This window comes from Malus sylvestris, chromosome 11 (assembly GCF_916048215.2).
Source record: "Malus sylvestris chromosome 11, drMalSylv7.2, whole genome shotgun sequence".
In the NCBI taxonomy this organism is placed as follows: Eukaryota; Viridiplantae; Streptophyta; class Magnoliopsida; order Rosales; family Rosaceae; genus Malus; species Malus sylvestris.
Genome location: NC_062270.1, coordinates 30,819,148 through 30,841,538, shown reverse-complemented (window position 1 = coordinate 30,841,538; position 22,391 = coordinate 30,819,148). Strand labels below are relative to the sequence as shown.

The following is a 22,391-nucleotide window of genomic DNA, read 5'->3' as shown; positions in this document are numbered from 1 at the left end:
CGTCGCTCTTATAAACTAGACATTTCATCCTTGTAGACCCATCATTTAAAAAATAAAAAAATAAAAAAATAAAAAAAATAGTTAGTTCAAAACTTGAAGCCAATTTTCCTATATAATATTTTATGAATTTCTTCGAGATACAAATGCAGTATATATTGGGTACATTATGTGTAAAAGGAAGAGAATTGCATAATATGGGATTGGTTGAGGTTTGTTTGGGACTTTTTGGGTTTGGATTATTTGGGGCCTAACTGACTCACTAAAGACAGGTGGTTGAAAAGGATATTGCAGAGATCAAGACGGTGACGTTTTGATGGGATTACATTATAGGAGGGAGGAGAGAGATCTTGCCAGCGAAAATTGTGGAAAAACTCTGGAGCTTTTGAAGGGAAAAGCATAGAAAATGGTTCTTGTGCTCCAATGCTCTCTTCCTCCTCCTCCAAATGTCTCCACCAGCAGGTACATAAATCTCACTCATTTCCATTTCCCACTCTGTGACCTTATATTGTTATGAGGCAATTTTTGCTATATTTTCTAAATTTTTTTGTTAATGCTATTTATTTTTTCATTTTCTCTGTTTTTTAATTATTTATTTATTTATTTAATTTTTTTTTTAATTTATCAAAATCTTGCTGTAATTGCTCGTAAATGATTTGGTTTCGCAAGTGGAGGATTGCCCTGGTGGTTAGGGCCTTCCTCTTCAACCTACCGCGCCCGCCCTGTTCAAACTCTCCCCTCCCATTAGTGTAACTTAGAGTAGAAATATCGCTTGTAGTAAGATAAAAATGATGGTAACTGTGAAGTAGTCTTGTGGGTTCTGATCTACAACTATAGCCGATAGGTTGATGTAGAGTGCAATTCCCGTATGATCCTGTCTAATTTATGTAATTACATATGCATGGATGCCTCTGTGTTCTCGGATTCATAAGTGATTACATGAATTATATACGGTTTGGTTTTAAATTTTAACAACATTTTCCAAGTTGATGTTTTTCGTTTGGTCTTTTTTGAGTGCAAAGAGTGACATTTTGTTCTTCTTCTTTACAGGAGAGTGCCTGGTAAGATAATGATGAGTTGCTGTTTGGAGCAATGTATCAGCAGCAAGCCTCTGACCAGGCAGGTTTTATCCGGGCTTGCTGCAACGTTAGTGTTCATCTCTCAAACGAACCAGGTTAGCAGATTTCAATTTTACGTAGCGTTATAGGATGCTGGAATTCAATACTAGCACAATATTTGTATTGCTAGTTGCTAAATTTGGCTCATCAGATTACATAAACGAACATAGGTCTTGGACCAATCATTTCCTTTCTGGACGTTGTCTAAGCTACCCCCTTGGATTAACATTTGTTCGAGTTCTTTCCCTTGTCGGGAATGTCACATCATTTCTGGCTGAGATGTTTGAGAGTGGTGTTCTTGATTTTTTATTTGAAACCTCGTAGAACACTGAGTTTTCACTTCCTTTAAGGTTTCACTCTGTATAACCGATTTAAATAAGATTAGGATTTCCAACAGAATTAGCCGGACTTTGAATGTGCTTGAAAGTTTAATGGGGAATTTATTCCAAAACTAGGTTGCCTTATGGTTATATAGTAACAAAAAAGATATAGGTATTCTTGTGTCATTGCAGGAGTTAGAGGATACATGATGCCTTTTACTGCTTTTGGGCAGGCTGTTGCATTAGATGTTTCCCATCAACGAAATATATATGAGTTTGCAAATGCTTCGGAGAAGGCACTTACTCTTCCGCTCGATAAGGGATCCGATGAAGGAGATGAGAGGCTAATGATGATGAGAGGCATGACAGCAAAGAACTTTGACCCTATTAGATATTCTGGAAGGTGGTTTGAAGTTGCTTCGCTTAAACGCGGATTTGCTGGGCAAGGTCAGGAAGACTGCCACTGCACCCAGGTAAACACAAAGGGTATGTGTAGTTATGAACTGCAAAATTTAGTTTGAATTCTTGCTTCTGGAAATAGTGTAGAATTGAGAGGAAAATATATAATCCCCTTTCTTTTGAATTAGACAAGATTGCAGATCCGAACTGTTGAGCCTATTCATTAATCATCGTTGAGCTATCTAGTTGTTTACCGATAGCCCTTCCAAGTTTCAAGTGATCGAAATCATCCTTAAAGCGATATCAGCTTTCTTGTGATGATTTGCTTCTCATTGTTTATAGATGACAGGTTCTTTCTGTCACATGTTCACTACCTATTTCCTGACTGCAAAACCGTATCAACTTTTATTGCAGGGTGTATATACATTTGACTTGACGAAACGGGCCATCCAGGTTGATACCTTCTGTGTTCATGGGAGCCCTGATGGATATATTACTGGCATACGGGGAAATGTTCAATGCCTTTCGGACGAAGATTTGGAGAAAAAAGAAACGGATCTAGAAAAGCAGGAGATGATCACAGAGAAGTGTTACCTTCGTTTTCCAACGTTGCCATTTATCCCTAAGCTGCCATATGATGTGATTGACACTGATTATGACAATTATGCTCTTGTTTCGGGAGCGAAAGACAAGGGTTTTATACAGGTACTTACTCATGAACTGACTTTCAAGTTATCCGAATGTTAAATAAAATGACTCGTGTTTACTTGTTTGAACATTATATACTCATGTCACTTGTTTGACACTTGTTTGTACCTTCCCTTCAATCAAGAGAACCACTTTGGTCTCACCCGAAATGACATTTTTGGTACAAATACTTCGATTTTTTGGATTTAAAAAAAGGCAATCCAGAACAATCCATTGTCGGGTTATTTTTCACGGATGATCATTACAGAAAATAGTAAACACTCCACGATCATAATTAAATATAACTTGTAGGGATGATCTTTGAAAGTAAATCGTGAAATATGGATGATCAGATCATTGGATCACCGGCGCATTGCTGGGCAGGCCACAACTGCCCCATCTTTCTTAAAAGGAGACACATATATATGTACACACACAAATGGATTGTTAAGATGTAAAGCTGTTCTTTTTTCTGCTCATTGGTTGGCTCTTGTTTGTGCTTTTACACTGCACATATTATATACGCTCACAACTGCACTGTTAAGATGCAGAAGCTTGTTGCGCAAGTTTTACTCGCTTCTTTACCATTCAGGGATGTATCAATCATATCTTCGTATTCTGTTTTCATCTACTTGTGAGTCGTTTTGTGGCATTAACATTACAGATTTACTCGAGAACACCTAATCCTGGTCCTGAGTTCATAGAGAAGTACAAATCTTACTTGGCCAACTTCGGATATGACCCGAGCAAAATCAAGGACACACCACAAGACTGTGAGCAAATGACAGACACGCGGTTATCTGCAATGATGTCGATGCCCGGGATGCAACAGGCATTAACAAATCAATTTCCTGATCTAGAACTGAAGAAACCTGTTCAATTTGATCCCTTTACGAGCGTATTCGACACCCTAAAGAAGCTTGTTCAGCTTTATTTTAAATAGCCCTGAGCTGCTTAGTCTTTGCTCTTGTTTGTTATCTGTTCTGTTCTTACAAGTCAAACTAGAAGAGAGGTTAAGTCGTTGTTCGTACCATTCATGGTTTCTTCTTTGTAATTTTCATACTGGTGCAATGAGAAATTTAAATGATATTTTATAAATAATTTTGAGAATTGTTATTAGCACTCCAGAAATCTCATTTGTTACTCCAAACTTTCTATAATTAGAAAGAAAAATACACTTGTGAAGAGTGTAGAATGAGATTTTTGACGTGCTAATAACAGTTCCCATAATTTTTATGTTAAACTTATTTTATCTAACAAAATCTATCGTTTGACAAAAAAAAAAAAAAAAAAAAACTTTTAAGTTTCTTGCACACCACCCTTTATTTATGACTGTTGGATTTATCTGTACAACCATTGTTCTAAAATCTTCGCCTATCACCGTCTAGGCCCTACCTAGGTGCTAGGTTGTTGGCTATAGTCTTGATTAATCCCTAAACGTTTAAAAATTAAGAAATGACACATATCTGCTTAGGGGCCCACATAAGCACCACCCAGGTCGCGACTCTCACTTAGACAAAAAATAAGGGAACTTTAACGAAAAGCACCGGTACTGTTCACTTTAACGAAAAACCACATTTTTACATTAAAAAGTCAATTCTGATACTATTCAATTTACCCTTTATTTTGTCCTTATCATTAAAACTCAAAGTTTTCAAACCCTTTTATTAGTTTTCCTAAAAAAAAACTTTCATTTTGTATTATGTTCTAATACTTTATGATATATATGTCATTCTATTTTCAATTTATATATCTCAACCATGGAGGCAATCTATCTCTTACGAAGATTGATGGAAAGATATAGAGATGGGAAAAAGGATTTACACATGGTCTTTATAGATTTGGAAAAAGCGTATGATAGGGTCCCAAGAGACATTCTTTGGAGGATTTTAGAGAAGAAATGAGTACGAGTAGCATATATCCAAGCTATAAAGGATATGTATGAAGGAGCAAAGGCTGCCGTAAGAACTCATGAAGGACAAACCGAAAGCTTTCCCATAACTGTAGGATTACATCAAGGCTCATCCTTAAGTCCTTACCTTTTTGCGTTGGTAATGGATGAGTTAACACGACATATTCAAGATGATATTCCTTGGTGTATGCTTTTCGCAGACGATATAGTGTTGATAGATGAAACTCAGGAAGGGGTAAATGCAAAGCTTAACCTTTGGAGAGAAGTGTTGGAATCTAAAGGTCTTCGCCTAAGCCGATCAAAGACAGAATATATAGAGTGCAAGTTCAGTGCAAATGGAGGCCAAAACGAGTTAGGGGTGAGGATCGGAGATCAAGAAATACCAAAGAGCGACCGTTTTCGTTACCTAGGATCTATCTTGCAAAAGAACGGAGAATTAGATGGAGATCTCAACCATAGAATACAAGCTGGATGGATGAAGTGGAAGAGTGCATCCGGCGTGTTATGTGACCGCCGTATGCCACTGAAGCTCAAGGGAAAATTTTATAGGACGGCAATAAGGCCGGCGATGCTGTATGGCACAGAATGTTGGGCGGTGAAACATCAACACGTACACAAAATGGGTGTAGCGGAGATGAGGATGCTTCGTTGGATGTGTGGGCACACGAGAAAGGATAAGATTAGGAATGAGGATATCCGGGGTAAAGTAGGAGTAGCCGAAATTGAAGGAAAGATGAGAGAAAATCGGTTACGGTGGTTTGGACATGTGCAAAGAAGGCCTACTGACGTTCCGATTAGAAGATGCGACTATGGGACAGAGATTCAGGGCCGAAGGGGTAGAGGAAGACCTAGGAAAACTTTGGAAGAGACTCTAAGAAAAGACTTAGAGTACTTGGATCTAACGAAGGACATGACACAGGATCGAGCACAATGGCGTTCTAAGATTCATATAGCCGATCCCACTCAGTGACTTGGATTTTCCAAGTCTCCAACCGAGAAGTTTTCCTCACTCGGGAAATTAAGGGAACACTACCCCAACCTACATGCTCCACTCAGAAAGCTTCAACATACAAGCTTTAACAAAAGAAAATTCAAAGAACTTAGCGAATAAGGCTTTGGTGTATTTAACACAATACGTTGAAATGAAGGAAAGCTTATTTATTGATATCCCCGATAAGCTACAAATATGTACATATACATGAGTCAAAATAAGCACACAAGAGGGAGCCTTCACAAAGGTTGCTTAGGAGAAGTCTCAGCAGTCGGTAGAGCCCCAGAAAGAGAAGGCACCGGAGGGGGATCATTTGGAGCCTCAGTACTGGACAGAACCCTAGAAGGAGGAGGCATCAGAGGTTGATCATTTGGAGCTTCATTACGCGGTACAGCCCCAGAAGACGAAGGCAATAAATGCCTTTGGAACAAACCCACAAATCTCTGATGATCAAGTAAAACCTGACCATCAGTTTCCTTCATCTGGTCAAGCTTCCTCTTCATGTTCGTAGCATAGTCATGTGCGAGCCGGTGCAACTGTTTATTCTCATGCTTGAGCCCTCTAATCTCCTGTTTGAGACTCATCACTTCAGCCGCCAATGATTCAACTTGGCGGGTTCGAGCAAATAGGCGTTGGGCCATATTAGACACAGAACCTGCACACTGAACACTGAGAGCCAGCGAATCCTTAATAGCTAACTCATCAGACCGTTTGGAAAGTAGTCTGTTATCTTTGGGAGTGAGAAGGTTCCTGGCCACCACCGCAGCGGTCATATCATTCTTCATCACGGAATCCCCAACGGTAAGAGGACCAGTAGGGGAGACGAAAGATGGGCGCCATATGTTGTCTGGAGAAGGCGGGGCTGCCTCTTCAACAAGGTTCAAGTCAAAACGACGGTCGGAGGGGCCAGACATTTTCAAAGGTGTTGAAGAGAGAAGAGGTCGGACAAATCAAGATCTTAGAAGTGCAAGAATGAAGCTTCTACTGGTGGAGATTCAAGTGTGCTTTGGAACTTAATGCCAGCCCCTATAAAAATCTGCACTCGACGAAGCTTCAGAAATCGAAGAGGCGCCTGCTCAGAAATCGAAGAGGCGTTTGCTTTCTCAAAAGCTGGGCTGCTTAGAGATCATGAGGGTTGATCTCAGAAATCGAAGAGGCGTTTGCTTTCTCAAAAGTTGGGCTGCTTAAAGACCACGAAGGCCGATCTCAAAAATCGAAGAGGCGCTCGCTTTCTCAAAAGCTGGGCTCCCCAGAGACCACGAGGGCCGATCTCAGAAATCGAAGAGGCACCTACTTTTCCAGCCTTTTCCAGCCTTGTCAGCACCTGTCACACGCACACTCAGTTTTGCGGAAATTATGGGCATTCTGTCAAAGACTTCTGGGGAAGTAGAAAACACATGAATCTTACTGTTCAATCACCCACTTCCCACACGCAACAATAGCTCATGGGTACCACAGATAACTTTGCCAAAGTTCTCTGCCAAAGTTGAGCACGTGAAGCTTGCAGCTCCCACTACATCGCTCTGACCAAGAAGGGTAAAAGAATAGCAAAGAAACAGCACTAACAAAGTTTAGACCCATAAATTTTGAAGGTCTAGCTACCATATTATTACCCACAAGGGTAAAGGAACAGTACCACTGCTGGATAATTGGAAAGTCCCTGTGTGTCAACCTCTGTGCTTCGTGGCAAGGTAAACTAGCAAACATGCCCAACCTTTACTCACATTCGAGAAAACACTCCCAATAAGATTGCTTGCTCCAAAATCGAAGAGGCACCGTCCTCCGAATCTCGAGAGCCAGACTCCCAACATGACTACTTTCTTAAAAATCGAAGAGAGGGTAAAGGAACAGTACCATTGCTGGATAATTGGAAAGTCCCTGTGTGTCAACCTCTGTGCTTCGTGGCAAGGTAGACTAGCAAACATGCCCAACCTTTACTCACATTCGAGAAAACACTCCCAACAAGATTGCTTGCTCCAAAATCGAAGAGGCACCGCCCTCCGAATCTCGAGAGCCAGACTCCCAACATGATTACTTTCTCAAAAATCGAAGAGACACTGCTCCCCGAATCTCGAGAGCCAGACCCCCAGCATGATTGCTTTCTCAAAAATCGATGAGGCATCGTTCTCCGAATCAATCGAAGAGGCGCTCGCTTTCTCAAAAGCTGGGCTGCTCAGAGACCACGAGGGCCGATCTCAGAAATCGAAGAGGCACCTACTTTTCTAGCCTTGTCAGCACCTGTCACACGCACACTCAGCTTTGCAGAAATTATGGGCATTATGTCGAAGATTTCTGGTGAAGTAGAAAGCACATGAATCTTACTGTTCAATCACCCACTTCCCACACGCAACAATAGCTCATGGGTACCACAAATAACTTTGCCAAAGTTCTCTGCCAAAGTTGAGCACGTGAAGCTTGCAGCTCCCACTACATCGCTCTGACCAAGAAAGGTAAAAGAATAGCAAAGAAACAGCACTAACAAAAGTTTAGACACATAAATTTTGAAGGTCTAGCTACCATATTATTACCCACAACTGTAAAGGAACAGTACCACTGCTGGATAATTGGAAAGTCCCTGTGTGTCAACCTCTGTGCTTCGTGGCAAGGTAGACTAGCAAACATGCCCAACCTTTACTCACATTCGAGAAAACACTCCCAATAAGATTGCTTGCTCCAAAATCGAAGAGGCACCGTCCTCCGAATCTCGAGAGCCAGACTCCCAACATGACTACTTTCTCAAAATCGAAGAGAGGGTAAAGGAACAGTACCATTGCTGGATAATTGGAAAGTCCCTATGTGTCAACCTTTGTGCTTCGTGGCAAGGTAGACTAGCAAACATGCCCAACCTTTACTCACATTCGAGACAACACTCCCAACAAGATTGCTTGCTCCAAAATCGAAGAGGCACCGCCCTCCGAATCTCGAGAGCCAGACTCCCAACATGATTACTTCCTCAAAAATCGAAGAGACACTGCTCTCCGAATCTCGAGAGTCATACCCCCAGCATGATTGCTTTCTCAAAAATCGAAGAGGCATCGTTCTCCGAATCTCGAGAGCCAGATACCACAGACCACTTTTTCAAAGTGCTCTGACAGAGTTAAAACATGTGAAACTGGCAGCTCCCACTACCGTGCTATGACCAAGCAGGGTAAAGGAATAACATTACTACTTGTTGTTAGGGAGACTCCTATATATGTCGACCTCCATCCCCAACGGACAGGCAGACCTGCAAAAATGCTCAACCCTTCATCATATCTGAGAGGGCACTCCCAACGAAGCCTTTCGAAATATTCAGCTTTCTTTCCCCCCCGATAATACCTCTGCAAACAAGCTATACTAGAGCAAGAATATCTCATATCATCAGGGTTAAAAGCAAGAGTATCCCATATCATGCTTTTTCCCTGTCTTTTCTTTTGGCCTTGTTTTTACCTGCAAGACAAGGAGAAAGAGAGCAATCAGTCAGCACTTGGAATCAAGCTTCCAGCCAGGAACTGACTGCCTGGAACCCCTTACCTGATTACTTACCTGGCATTGCTCTCGAGTACTCATCTTCAACATCTTATGTTTCCAGGGAAGATTCCGCATCTACTTGAGGAACAGATAGGGCAAGTGCGAAGGATACAAGGAAGCATGTGGAGACAAGCGTAACAGCACACGTGCCGATACATTCATTACTCTGTCAAAAGCAAAAGTATCCCATATCAGCAGGGTAGAACGTACTCTAGATTTGATGGACTTGTTTTGACCCTCAAATTCTTCAGTCGGCCTTATACTCTGGAGGAAACCAGAAAACCCTCCAGCTCAGTTCAAGAATAAGCCTGTGGAAAGTTACTTCTTCAAAAGCAAAAGTATCTCATATCATCTCTTCTCATTTTTCTTCTTTTTATCTTTCATGCTGCTGCAAGATGGGGAGAAGGTGAACAATCAGTCGGAGCTCTGATTGCTTACCTTGTCTGTCACCTCTTTCAGCAGACCCCCTAGCTCGGCGACTTGGGGGACTCCTACTACATGGTTTGTATCGCGCTTGACCAAGCCTGAAACTACAAGTAAGCTTCAAGTGAAATTGATACATTACCTTGTGCATCTCCACCAGTTAAAGATACCACCCCTGGATGGAGGAAGAGTACTTCCAGAGAAGATGCCACATCTACCTATGAGACAGATAAGGCAAGTCAAGACGACACCACACTCCGATACTTAGAAGTTTCATGATTACGAGATCATTCTCCCACAATATTTTCTAATGTCATTTGTACTAAATCATTCACTTGTACTCACTAAATGAGAGCTTGAACCTATGTACTTGTGTAAACCCTTCACAATTAATGAGAACTCTTCTATTCCGTGGACGTAGCCAATCTGGGTGAACCACGTACATCTTGTGTTTGCTTTCCTATCTCTATCCATTTATATACTTATCCACACTAATGACCGGAGCAATCTAGCGAAGATCACAAAAAGCGATCGTTTTCGTTACCTAGGATCTATCTTGCAAGAGAACGGAGAATTAGATGGAGATCTCAACCATAGAATACGAGCTGGATGGAAAGAGTGCATCCGGCGTGTTGTGTGACCGTCGTAGGCCACTGAAGCTCAAGGGAAAATTTTATAGGACTGCAATAAGGCTAGCGATGTTGTATGGCACAGAATGTTGGGTGGTGAAGCATCAACACGTACACAAAATGGGTGTAGCGGAGATGAGGGTGCTTCGTGGGATGTGTGGGCACACGAGAAAGGATAAGATTGGGAATGAGGATATCCGAGGTAAAGTAGGAGTAGCCGAAATTGTAGGAAATATGAGAGAAAATCGGCTCTGGTGATTTTGAACATGTGCAAAGAAGGCCGACTGACGCTCTGGTTCGAAGATGTGACTACGGGACAAAGGTTCAGGGCCGAAGGGGTAGAGGAAGACCTAGGACAACTTTGGAAGAGACTCTAAGAAAAGACTTAGAGTACTTGGATCTAACGGAGGACATGACACAAAACCGAGCGCAATGGCGTTCTAGGATTCATATAGCCGACCCCACTTAGTGGGAAAAGGCTTTGTTGTTGTTGTTGTTGTTGTAAGCAGACACTTATTTATGCGATATATAATAAATTTATTTAAATCTCCTCGATAGGCCCTAATCTACCGTCCGACTATCACTTAGCGTATTTTACAACCTTGAATACAACTAAGATTAAACAAAGGTGTCTGATTTGGCCCAATCGTAATTTGAGTGGGTTAAGTTATGGGACTCGGGTCAAAATAAAGCCCAATAAAAGGCCACACTGAAAACACACGCAAACATAAACATAGCCAGTAGGAGCTAGCAAGCCTAGCAAGAGAAACCATGAAACTCTCCTTCTCTCTCCCTCCCAAATCCTCCTCTAAGTCAAACCCTAAACGCAACCCCTCCTCCGCCACCGCCAACTTCGACAACGGCACCGGAAACAACGCAAACGACGCCGCTTCCAAGCACTTCGTCAGCGAATTCGATGCTTCAAAACCCCTATCCGCCGATCCTAAAGCCCGCGTGATCGCCCCGATCCCCAACGAATGGCGGCCCCACAAGAAGATGAAGAACATGGAGCTCCCCATCACCGAGCCCAACGGCCACGAGCTCCAGTTCGAGGTCGAGACGCTCTCGGTCAACGACGACCCCGACGCCAAGATTTCGTACGGTCTCAATCTTCGGGAGAAATCGGAATCCGAGAATCGGGAGAGGTTGGGGAACGATGAGCGGCCGAGATCGAGAGGCGTGGAGGATACGCTGCTGCAGAAGTTTAAAGACGATTTGGAGCGGTTGTCGGATCATAGGGGGTTGGAGGAGTACGAAGAGATGCCGGTGGAGGGTTACGGCGAGGCGTTGCTTACCGGGTACGGGTGGTACCCGGGTAGAGGAATTGGGAAGAATGCGAAGGAAGATGTGAAAATTGTGGAGTATACTCGGAGTACTGATAGGCACGGGTTAGGGTTTCTTGCAAATTCGAAAGAGAATTCGAAAGAGAAGGATAGAAAGAATTCGAAAGAGAAGGAGAAGAGGAAAGAAGGGGATGTGGGGAAGGAAGTTAGGATCGTTGCGGGTCGAGACTATGTGGGTTTGAGAGGTAGGATTTTGGAGAAATTGAGTAATGGGAAACTGGTTTTGAAGCTGTTGAGTAAGAGCAAGGGGCAAGATGAAGAGGTAGTAAAAGTGAATGCGGGTGAAGTTGCGGAATTGGGTTCGAAAGAAGAAGAGAAGTGCTTGAGGAGATTGAATGAGACAAAAAGGAAAGTGGGTAGTGATAGTAAGCCGAGACGAGAGGAGCCGAGGGGTTATTCGACATGGCTTGCGAGGAACATTCGGGTCAGGGTTATTAGCAAGGACTTGAAAGGCGGGAAATTGTATTTGAGAAAAGGAGAGGTGATGGATGTTGTTGGACCCTACACCTGTGATATATCTATGGATGGGAATAGGGAGCTTGTGCAGGGGGTGTCCCAGGATTTTCTTGAGACTGCCCTGCCAAGGCGTGGCGGACCGGTTCTTGTGTTATCTGGGAAGCATAAGGGGGTCTATGGTAGTCTTGTGGAGAAGGATTCCGACAGAGAGACTGGTGTTGTCAAGGATTCCGATACCCATGCCTTGCTCAATGTGGGTCTTGAGCAGATTGCCGAGTTTACTGGTGATCCCAACGATCTTGGATATTGATTCATAGGTACTTGGATTCATAATTTCATTCCCTTTATACTGTGTTTGTAAGCTGAAATTCCTGTCAACTAAATTTGATATCTTTGTTTCCCATGCGATACTGCTTGTACTTATATGAACTTGGGAGTTTATCATTATTTCCGTGTTTGAACTTTCCAGTGTTGTGAATTTTATTATTTCATTCAGCTGAATATTTCTTTAGTTTAATAAGCGTTGCCTGTTAAAATCTTATTTATGGGTATTCCACTACCATGCACTTATGTTAGAGTTCGTTTAATTATATCATCTTGCACCTATACCATCATAGTCTTCATTGTACAATATCAAACTCTGTAAGAGTTGTATGATGAGCCTTTGTGTATCCATTACAATGGTGCTATTGGTAGTCTGGTACTCTCTGGGTTAAGAAGTCTATTCTTGTGTTGTATGATGGTCAAAATTTTGAATAGCAGAACCAAAACCCATTGCCTTACCAGTTGGTCGCGATTTTGCTGGAAATAGAAATTGATTATTTTGATCTGAAATGTCATTTTTCAGCAAGTATTTCACGGTGATTTAAGACCATAGTATATCAGCTCGTTAACACACAGCTGGATTTCTTTTGGTGTACATACTGTGTTGGTTGTTTGACTACTTCCCCATTGTCCCAATATGGACTTGTTTATGCTCTGATTATCTAAATGCTACGGGATGCTTTGACGGTTGACAATTACTTGTCTCTCCAGTTTGGGATAACTGCAATTACTAAATCGTTTCTTTGCTATTAATCTGTCAGATTTACTCGAGGACGGCCAGTCGTGGTAATGAATTCATAGGGAAGTTGTAGATCGGAATGCAACAGGCTTTATACAAATGATTTTCTTGATCTGGAATTGAAAGCTTGGTGGTTTATTTGATACGGTGAAGAAGCCCGTAATTAGTTCAGAAAGAAGTTGGTTTATGTGGTTAACCCCACCTTCTGTTTATTGTTGGAGCATCGCACACACGACCACGATGCCGCCGATGCAGGCTTCGTGTGGTAAACCCCTCCCTTCCTCTTATAATTTGTTCGGGGATAGTTCTAATTTCACACCAAGCCAGCCTAAAAAGAAGCATCAAACTTGTTGCAAGGTGTAATTTTCCCCAATAACCTTACGTTGTAAGGCCTGAACTTGCATTCTTTTAATTTAGAGGAATGGTAAGTGGCTCTCTCAAAAGTGAGACTCTATGAATAACACGTGTGAGGTTGCCAGTAAAATGCATATTGTAGCCTATCAGATCAAGCTCTCTAATAATATCGTTGTTGAGCTCCTGAGTTTTTTTATTTTTTTAACAAACGAGATTCACATATCAATGAAAAGAAAAAATATTGTTCACACTAAAAGAAAGGGGGTAAGCTTAGTCTTATAATAGCTAGTAATAATGTGATTCAAATTCGCGAAAATTGAATCTAAGATCTCTCATTTACAAATGAAGAGGAATACTATTATATTGTAATACCAAGTGGCTCCTTTGAGTTAATAACTCCATCCATGTTATCTGATTATCCTCGTGTCAAAATTACTGAATCCATAGTCACAAAGCCTTTTTTTAGTACATGGGTATAATTTGCACTAAGGGATAGATGATAAATTGGTTGTAACTTCCTATTTTCGAGATTGTAATCTATAACCTCACTTTCAAGTGAAATATAATAGTATTAGACCGCAATAGTAAGTCAAAAATCCAATTTTACTCATATGCTAATATTTTAGTTTAATTAATAATCCCTTAAAAAAATTATAAAAAAAACCCTTCGTTGTTCAAAGTAGATAGATACCTTGGAGCCGCAGGATCCGCAATGGCCAAAAACAAATAAATCAAAGCAAGGGATAAATTGACAAAGCCTCTAGCCATTGATGCAGTAAATCACCAACCGAAAATATTACACATTGTGAAACTCAAACCAAAGAAGGAAAAAGGAGCTAATGATATTATCCAAATCATGCTTTTTGAACTGAAAAACCAAGAATAAGGTCTTTGATTTCGTCACTCGCAGCCCTCTCAAGGGCTGTTCGGCCATCGGAGTCTTCGACAGAGTAACTCGCCCCGGCTCTCAAAAGTTCTTCGATTTTCGGCTGGTCACCTTCGGAGGCAGCCATCAACAACAAAATGTCTACTGGGTGGATGTTTTGGCTTAAAAGAGCGTTCATCTTATCATATGTACCTTCCACAGCAAGCATGCCCATGTAGTTGAAATACTGTCATCAAAAGGCATAACCATGAGTTCTCCATTGCGGTCGTGTTTGAAAAGTTTCGCTGTATGCAACAAAACTCATGTTTCGGTTGCACAAGTAATGTATAAACAATAAAACGGACCCTCTCTAACCAAAATACTAACGTGGTGCTGACCAAGAAATAAGGAATGTCCGCCTGTGAACGTACAATTAAACACACAACAACGAAAACATGACCGCAGTGAAAACTCACTGTCCTGCAATTTTCCTCCCTACAATGCAGTGCAACATGAGCACATACGCAAGGCAAAGCGTTATAACGTGTTGCCAACACTTGGCATGATGCACATATCGGAGCCTCCACTGTGTTACGGGTGTGATGCACATATCTGAGCCTCCACCGAATTTAAAGATCGCCTCGAATGCTATTGAGTTCATAAGATCAACTCAAAGTTTTAAGAGGCCTGAGCAAGTTTTTGTTTCCAGTATATGCCGGCAAAAGAGCGTTGCTGCACTGAGAATTGCTTGCGCTTATTCAAATTCCCATTGGGTGGACAACCAGAATTCAAAACTCAGCAAGAAATATAACTTGATGAGCATTTGCCAATGAGCACAAATATTAGTCTAACGTTCATCCTTCCCTCTTGAATATTGGAACTAACACGGACCAATAAATTCAAGGGAGTTTTAAAAAGGCTTATTATATTAGCACCCTACACCTCTCTCTTAACAGCTAGGCCCTGATTCACAGTCCTAAGTGAAGGGACAATAACGGACTTTGCCCCATGAAGTAGTTTCTTTTCTTGCATTCCGAGTCAATTCTTTTAAAAATATAAAGTCTAGCTTATTATCCGAATTTTTATTCCTAAATCTGTAAGATATAATATCTAATGAACCCCACATACTTAATACACCCCACATTTACTTTTTCAATTAAAAATTATCTTAATACACTCCCACATACTTCCCTATAATACCCTCAAACCCCACATTTTCTACATACCCCACATTTCTCAAATCTTATAACACTCATTTCTAATTTTCAGGAACTGAATCTAAACATTTGACCGTTTAGTTTGCCGAATGATTTCAAATTGAATGATTTGAAAAATGTTTAGATTCATTTGAATGTCTTTCAATAATAATAATAATAATAATTTCAAAGATACCTTGTTGTTTCCATTTTCTTGTGCATATTTTGGTCGAACCAAGTCGACCTGCAAGAAAGCATCTTATGAATACCATTGACTCACTCTACAATCAATTTGGTGGCCATGGCTTTTGAATTATGAGATTCAAAAGTGCTAAGTCTTGAATTATGAGATTGACAAAAGATGCCGTCTGAAATTTTGACAAAAGATGCTGGTTGGGATTTAAAGCATATGTGGGTTTGTTTTCAATTCCATCATTAAAACCATGTGCGTGTGTTTTTAATATTTGGTGGAAATTTTTGGTGTTTAATTCTTCATGTAATCCTTGTGATCCCTAAAAGATGAATACGAACATAGAAGCATAAATAACGCAGCAAAAGCAGGATTAATAATTATCAATGTTGTCGAATCACCAAAACAATGAAAAATATGAAGTCTTACCTCATGTGAAGCTTCCTAAACATCAATTTTGTGTTCCATTCGTCAAAAATAATTTTTCTCAATCAACATGTTTATAGTTTCATTGGTTAGGGTTTTATTCAACAATGGAGGGTGCGAGAGGTTTTGATAGTTGAAGAAGATAAATAATACGTTAAAAGTGATATGGGGTGTATTTAGAAATTTTTTATTTTTTTTTAAACCTAATAAGGTCAAATTGTCATTGCATAGTAGGGTAAATAAGTCATTTAATATTAAATTTAAATGTGGGGTGCATTCAACATTTTGTGGGGTGCTAATATAAAAAACCTATAAAAAAAATTCCCGGTACTGTTCACTTTTAACGAAAAACCAATTTTTACCTTTAACTGACACTGTTCACTATACCTTTACAAAGGCTTTTCGTTAAAATAGAATTTTTTTTTAATTTTTCGTTAGTTTTCCTTAAATTCAATGCTTTGCCTAAAATTTGCTCAACAAAACCGTTCTTACTTACTAAGACGTGCATATGGTCCAATATCTTAGTGGACAAAGTGTTGGATTTCTATCTATGCATCCCGGTTCAAAACTCCATATCTCCTAAATTAATGTAACTTTTCGAACCCTCCACCCTTTCGTTAATAATAGTAAAATGTAAAAAAAAACCATAAAAAAGAAAAGAAAAAAAAAAGAAACTTACCAAGATATGTGCTTTGGTTGAATAAATTTCTCAATCTCATTTCTTCCTTTAACCCTCATTGCTCTAGCTCTCTCCTCTATATTCTTTACACCATAAGATAATGTCTCCAAGAATATTATAAATAAAACCTTGTTTCAATCTTAATTTAGGTTTGCAAGTCGTGGATTGTCCCGGCAGATATAGCCTCTTAAAAATACTGCGTCTCGAGTTCGAACCCTGCCCTTCTACTCTTAGCCTAGTTTAGAGTACTAATACTGATATAAAAGCTTTCCACCTCATACATTAAATATCCAAACTAAGTTTATATGATTAATTAACATCATATCTGTTCAACAGAAAATTTAGATTTTTCTAGAGAGAGAGAGAGAGAGGAGGGAGAAAGTAAAAGAACCTGTTCAACGTCATCTTTATCATAATCATCACGGGATTGGCTTCCATAAATGCCAGCATCTTCAGCACCCACACCATTTTTACCAAATTTGAACCAGCACTTGGCTCTCGACCCGTTGGAGGCTCCGATACCAACCGGTCGGACCCACCCGAGCCTATTCCGGGTGCCCAGAAACCGGGTACTGAATTCGATTGGAGAATTGAAGGACTTGTCGGCGAAGCATAAGTGGGTAGCAGCGCTAGTAAATGGAATTGAAGCCATTTCTGTGTTTCTCTGGATGTTCTCAGTTGGGTCACTTCACTCCCTTCTATCCACTCATGTCTTCAAGTGGGGAATTATACATGCGCCTTCATCTTTCGCGGTTACCGTGGAAAAACGATCGGGTCCGTTCGTTTGCATTACTAATAGCCAATATGTCCTAAATTTGTTGACTTTTGAGGCCCTAACCAAATTACATTGCAACCTCGTACTAAACCTTTTAAGAGCAAGTCCACTCATTTTAGAAGAGTAAAAACAAGAGAAAGACACTTGGATTGTCCTTACTGTTCACTCTGTAGTTGAATTTGTGCAACTTCACCCGTTTGAGATGGGAATGACGAGAGCAAGAGTGATCACTATTCACAATTTTTATATTTTAAAAAAAATTAAATGTGAACTTTCTAAGTTTTCTTTTTAAAATAAAACGATTGTTTGATTCCAATAAATGATTTCAAATACAATGCAAAAACATAACATTACAACAAGCATTATTAGTTAAACCTAGGCGATAAAATTCAGTGTGGCTTGGTCCATCTACCCTTAAAGTGTCTAGAACTTCCTCTTCTTTGGCGAAAACCCTTTGTCTCATGATGCGGATTTTTTCATTTCTCAAAAAGCATTTTGAATTAAGAGTTGTATCTTCGTGGCGTCGAGACATGATGTCCTAATCCTTGTTTTCATGCCTTTCTTGCCTATTTAACTCCTTTTCTCACCTTTGCTTGATCTCACTCATTGTTTGTGGTAACAAAGGAATTTGGATAGTAGAAAACAAATATAGGAGATTGTAGTAAGAATAAATATTGAGGAAAACTAATGAAAATGGCTTGAAAACTTTGAGTTTTAATGAAAATGACAAAATAAAGGGTAAAGTGAATAGTACCATGATTGACTTTTTAGTGTAAAATTGTGGTTTTTCGTTAAAGTGAATAGTACTAGGAGTTTTTCGTTAAAGTTCCCTAAATATTTAGTTGTGGTGTGGGGAATGAAGAAGATGGTTGGATATTTATAGAATTTTTTCAGTAATTTATTGAATTTTTTACTATTGAATAAATCTTGGTTGTTGATTTCCAAAAATTTTTGAAATAAAATTCGCCAGATTGTGCCACGTGGCACAATATGAGATTTTTCAAATTTTTTTACTTTTGAAAATCCATCCAGATCAACGAACTGTTGGAAATCTAACAGTCCAGATCAATGGATCGTTGGAAATCTAACGGCTGAAACGTGCGAAAAAATGAGTCATTTGGCTCTGGGTTGCGCACATAGAGGGACCTCACTTTGCCACCATGTTAATGTTGCCACTATCAACAAGCTCAAGGCCCGAAAATTCTTAGGCAGGCAATCTGACGGGGCTTCCTAGAGCCCACAAGTTGCCTACCAAATTTTGGGCATGTGGACCAATATTTTTTGGGGGCAAAAGCAATTTAACCCAATTGCCCTGGCATTTGGAGCACCAGTGGAGATGCTCTAAGAGCAGTTCCACCGTTGCTAAGCCTCCCCCCCCCCCCGGGCTATTCATTATTTAATCCATCCAGTGAACAGTAACTGCCTTTTGCATCTCCACTCTACACTGAATAGCCCTAGCAATAGATAATAAAATATTAGTATTTTTTTTAAATAATACAAAATAATTTTATTTGTAATTTCGGATATGATTTTTAATCAGTCTTTCTAACGACCCGTTCCCAAAAATTGCAGTCTTAATAATTTTTAAATGTGAATTTATGGAAATGCCCTTCGAGGCAAAGACATGGACCGTCTTGCCATGTCACATAAGGTTCGTTTTCTTAGCGTATCCTCGTAGTACTCGACGCTACGGACGCGTGGGCGCAAACGGAACGCAATTTAGAGTTATAACGAATGAGTTATTAATGTTTAAAGTTGGGAGCATTTTAGTAAATTAATTAATATCAAGAAAGCTCCAGATTTTTGGAGCAAAATATGGAAAGCCACGTGGGTGGCCCAGATTAAAAGGAAGAAAAGATGGACGGTAGAGATGAAAGATAAAGGAGAGAAATGAGGGGCGGGATGCCTATTCAGAAGAGGAGAGAGAAGAGGGTGACCAATGGGTGAGGATAGAAAGGAGAGAAAGGAGAGAAGGGGAGAAGGAGAGGAACTGGCCAGGTTCCTCTTGACCCATACCCAACTCGGCTCCTCCACACATTCTGACACTTTTTCAGGCGATTTTTCCAACGAATCGCTGCCATCCATCACCTGGAAAACATTCCATTACCCTCCTCTTCCTTTTTCCACCTAAAATTATAATGAATTTGGTTGTATTTTGGGGAAAACATCCCGAGGGGAACCATGGGTGCCGTGAGGACCCTTGGCCGAGATCCACTAAACCTGAAACGTTTTCATTCAATTAACACCACAAAGTAGACTCTCCATGAACCCAGAAACAAAGCCCAATCAACATTGGAGGCGTCGGAGTTTGTTTGGAGTTGAATCAAGAACACCCATTTCAAGGGTTTCCGGCGGATCGAGGTGGATTTCAGGTGTTTTTTGCCCAAATTAAACTTGGCCACAGGTATGAAAATTGTTCCCCTTACTGAGATCTACTTTTATGTAGCATTTGGTAAATTTTTAGAAATAGTTGATTTTTCTGGCGAGTCCGGGATGCCAACCGCCACCTGCGGCAACGCCTGCAGGGGCGCGTGGGCCGAGACGTCCCCTAACCTACCTAGGCTAAAATTGAATACCCTGATTCTATTGGTGAAATCCGATTGACGAATTTCCATCGTTTGATGTAGTTCCATTAAGGTTCGCTTGATTATTGTAGCAATCGATGATCCAACCGTTGGATCGTCACTAAACTTTGATACATTATAGTACATAATATTTAAGGATATTAGAAACTTACGGATCAGGAATCCGACGCACGGATCTTCCTGATAGGATATGTAACATGATTTGATAATTGTTATAGGCACTGATCGTTCGTCATGCCTTGATGTTTGTGCTAGGGAGTTGTAGTGCAAACTCCAATGAGTGGGCTTTTGGTTTTCTATATATATGTATATATGTTTTCTATTTTCCCAGAAATTGTTTTAAATGGATTTGCGTTTGTAAATGCTATGTCAATTGCATTACATTTTAGTATATGCATTAGTATAGATATACATATTATTTCATGATGCTGCCGACACCCAGGTAAGCTTCAGGTAAGTACATATTGATGATAGTGATCACACTCAGTATGGTTATGTTTAGATGCATTTAGTGCTCATTATCCTGCACCCCGGTGTTAGTGCTCCGCCCGAGGCCAAGGTCAGCCTTCACGTGATCGTTCACCTCCCACACTGTACACTCACCTTGACTCCAAGGCAGATGCTAGCCTGTCATACAGACCACATTAGGTGGTTCCGACTTGTAGGTGACTTGCGATACTTCGCACAACCTTCACGTGATCGTAGCGCGTTTTACACTCAGCTTGTCGTACATACCACATTAGGTGGCTTCGACTCATGTACAGGAATTGGTTAATGAGCTATAGGTTCAGCTGTACAGGTCACGTTAGGTGACTCTGGCTAGCATATCATTTTACATTGATTTATTTCACATGGCTTACTTATTTTATTGCTGAGGTACATGACATGGTATATACTCGGTTTTCACTACTCTCGAGCATGATTTATATATACGTATGTATTATTATTTTTTGAGAAATTATACGAGTGTTTATTAAAAACTTTATTTTCAGGCCCACTCACCCTTGTTTTTGTGCCCCTCTAGGTTTTAGCTGCTGAAAGTTCGTATCAACGAGGATTCTTGGCAAATCTCAGTATATGTGGCTACCTCTAAGGTTATGATTCTTACCCACACTACCGTACTTTACTTATGCTCTGATGTCGCGTGTGAAATTGGTTCATTCCTGCTCATAGTGCACTCCTGTCTTTAGGTACTTAAGGTGTAAATTTATTCATATTTTTCTCATCACTATACTTTATGGCATCATCACCTTCCAGGTGTCGGCCAGCACAGCTCGATTCGGAATCCTAATGGACATTTCGGGTTGTACCACTTTCTATTAAAAAATTAATTAATTAAATATTAAAAAAAAACAAAAAACCAAAAAAAACCACCCACACCCAGATCCCTCCCCCCCCCGGCAGAAACTTCCCATCAACCCATGTCCACTCCCTCCGCCCCAACACACCCAAACCTTCCTTCACCACCCAATTGCCGCCTCTCTTCCTCCATCTTCACTCTCCCACCCAGCTCAGCCTCCATCAACGGTCTCGATCTTCCCCACTCCCTAACCAAACTCTCTATCTCTTTTTCTCTCTCCTCTTTCCCCCCAAAAGCAAATCCCAAATCGTGCGATCTGGGCGCGCGAGTGGAATAAGGGGGATCGCGAGTGCGTGGGGGCGAAGGAGGTGTGGGGTGTGGCGGCAGCTGCGGCAGAGGAGGGACTGGATCTCTCCCATATGTATGTGGGTGTATCATCAGCCTCGGCAACGAACTCCGACGAGAGTCGTTGAGTTCGAAGCCTACTGGGTTTTACATTTTTTTACTTTTTTTTTATTAATTTTTTACATTGTTTATTAATTTTTTAAATTTTTTATTAATTTTATATTGTGGCTGACGTCGCCCTCACATGAGTGTGTTTTCATTTCCCGCCCCTCAAATAAGGTTATTTGACGAGTTCCTCAACCACTCCACATTCAAAGGGATTCCTAACATGAATTGCAGTATGTAATTGATTCAATTATGGAATCGTGAATAATCATCGGTTCGGTCGGTACATAATAATTTATACTTTTTTCTTCTATATGAAGAATGGATAATGTATGACGAAGTGTCAACAAGAATTCAATCAATTTAACCCCATTGTTTATAAATTTTTTTTAAAAATTATAACTAACATAACATGAATAAATAAACACAAATAAACAAGTCATTTTGAATCTCTATCTTCAAGTAACGTGATAGGATAAATACAACAATTTCACACTTCTTAGAGTACCAAGAACTCATAAGAAATCATTAAAAAGATTTAATTGACTGATTTTTTATTTTATTTTATCAACTTCAATCTATTCGGCATAGTGAACCTTATTGTTCTTATTAATATTTTATGTGATTTTTAACACCCCCGCCCCCTTCCCTCCTCTTCTCTTTTGGAGTCTAATTTAGAGAAAAAATAGATAGAGAATAGTAAGGAACAATTGATTTTGAACA

The 22,391-nt window shown here is 40.3% G+C and overlaps 3 protein-coding genes across 3 annotated transcripts; 2 read left to right on the top strand and 1 right to left on the bottom strand.

Moving 5' to 3' along the window:
• The first annotated feature begins 294 nt into the window (after positions 1–294).
• Positions 295–3,622, top strand: LOC126589207 (chloroplastic lipocalin-like). Its single transcript, XM_050254413.1, has 5 exons — positions 295–459; positions 1,048–1,171; positions 1,669–1,908; positions 2,249–2,539; positions 3,186–3,622. Exons 1-5 carry the CDS (start codon positions 404–406, stop codon positions 3,462–3,464), a joined length of 990 nt encoding a protein of 329 aa, XP_050110370.1. The 5' UTR covers positions 295–403; the 3' UTR covers positions 3,465–3,622.
• A 7,089-nt stretch (positions 3,623–10,711) lies between these two features.
• Positions 10,712–12,305, top strand: LOC126589206 (protein MOS2-like). The gene has a single exon (XM_050254412.1). The coding sequence runs from the start codon at positions 10,758–10,760 to the stop codon at positions 12,093–12,095; it is 1,338 nt and encodes a 445-aa protein (XP_050110369.1). The 5' UTR covers positions 10,712–10,757; the 3' UTR covers positions 12,096–12,305.
• Positions 12,306–13,946: 1,641 nt separating this feature from the next.
• On the bottom strand, positions 13,947–17,268 carry LOC126589208 (protein LHCP TRANSLOCATION DEFECT-like). The gene is made up of 2 exons (XM_050254414.1): positions 16,950–17,268; positions 13,947–14,314 (listed from the first exon to the last, which is right to left on the bottom strand). The coding sequence occupies exons 1-2, from the start codon at positions 17,208–17,210 to the stop codon at positions 14,057–14,059; spliced, it is 519 nt and encodes a 172-aa protein (XP_050110371.1). The 5' UTR covers positions 17,211–17,268; the 3' UTR covers positions 13,947–14,056.
• Positions 17,269–22,391: the final 5,123 nt, after the last annotated feature.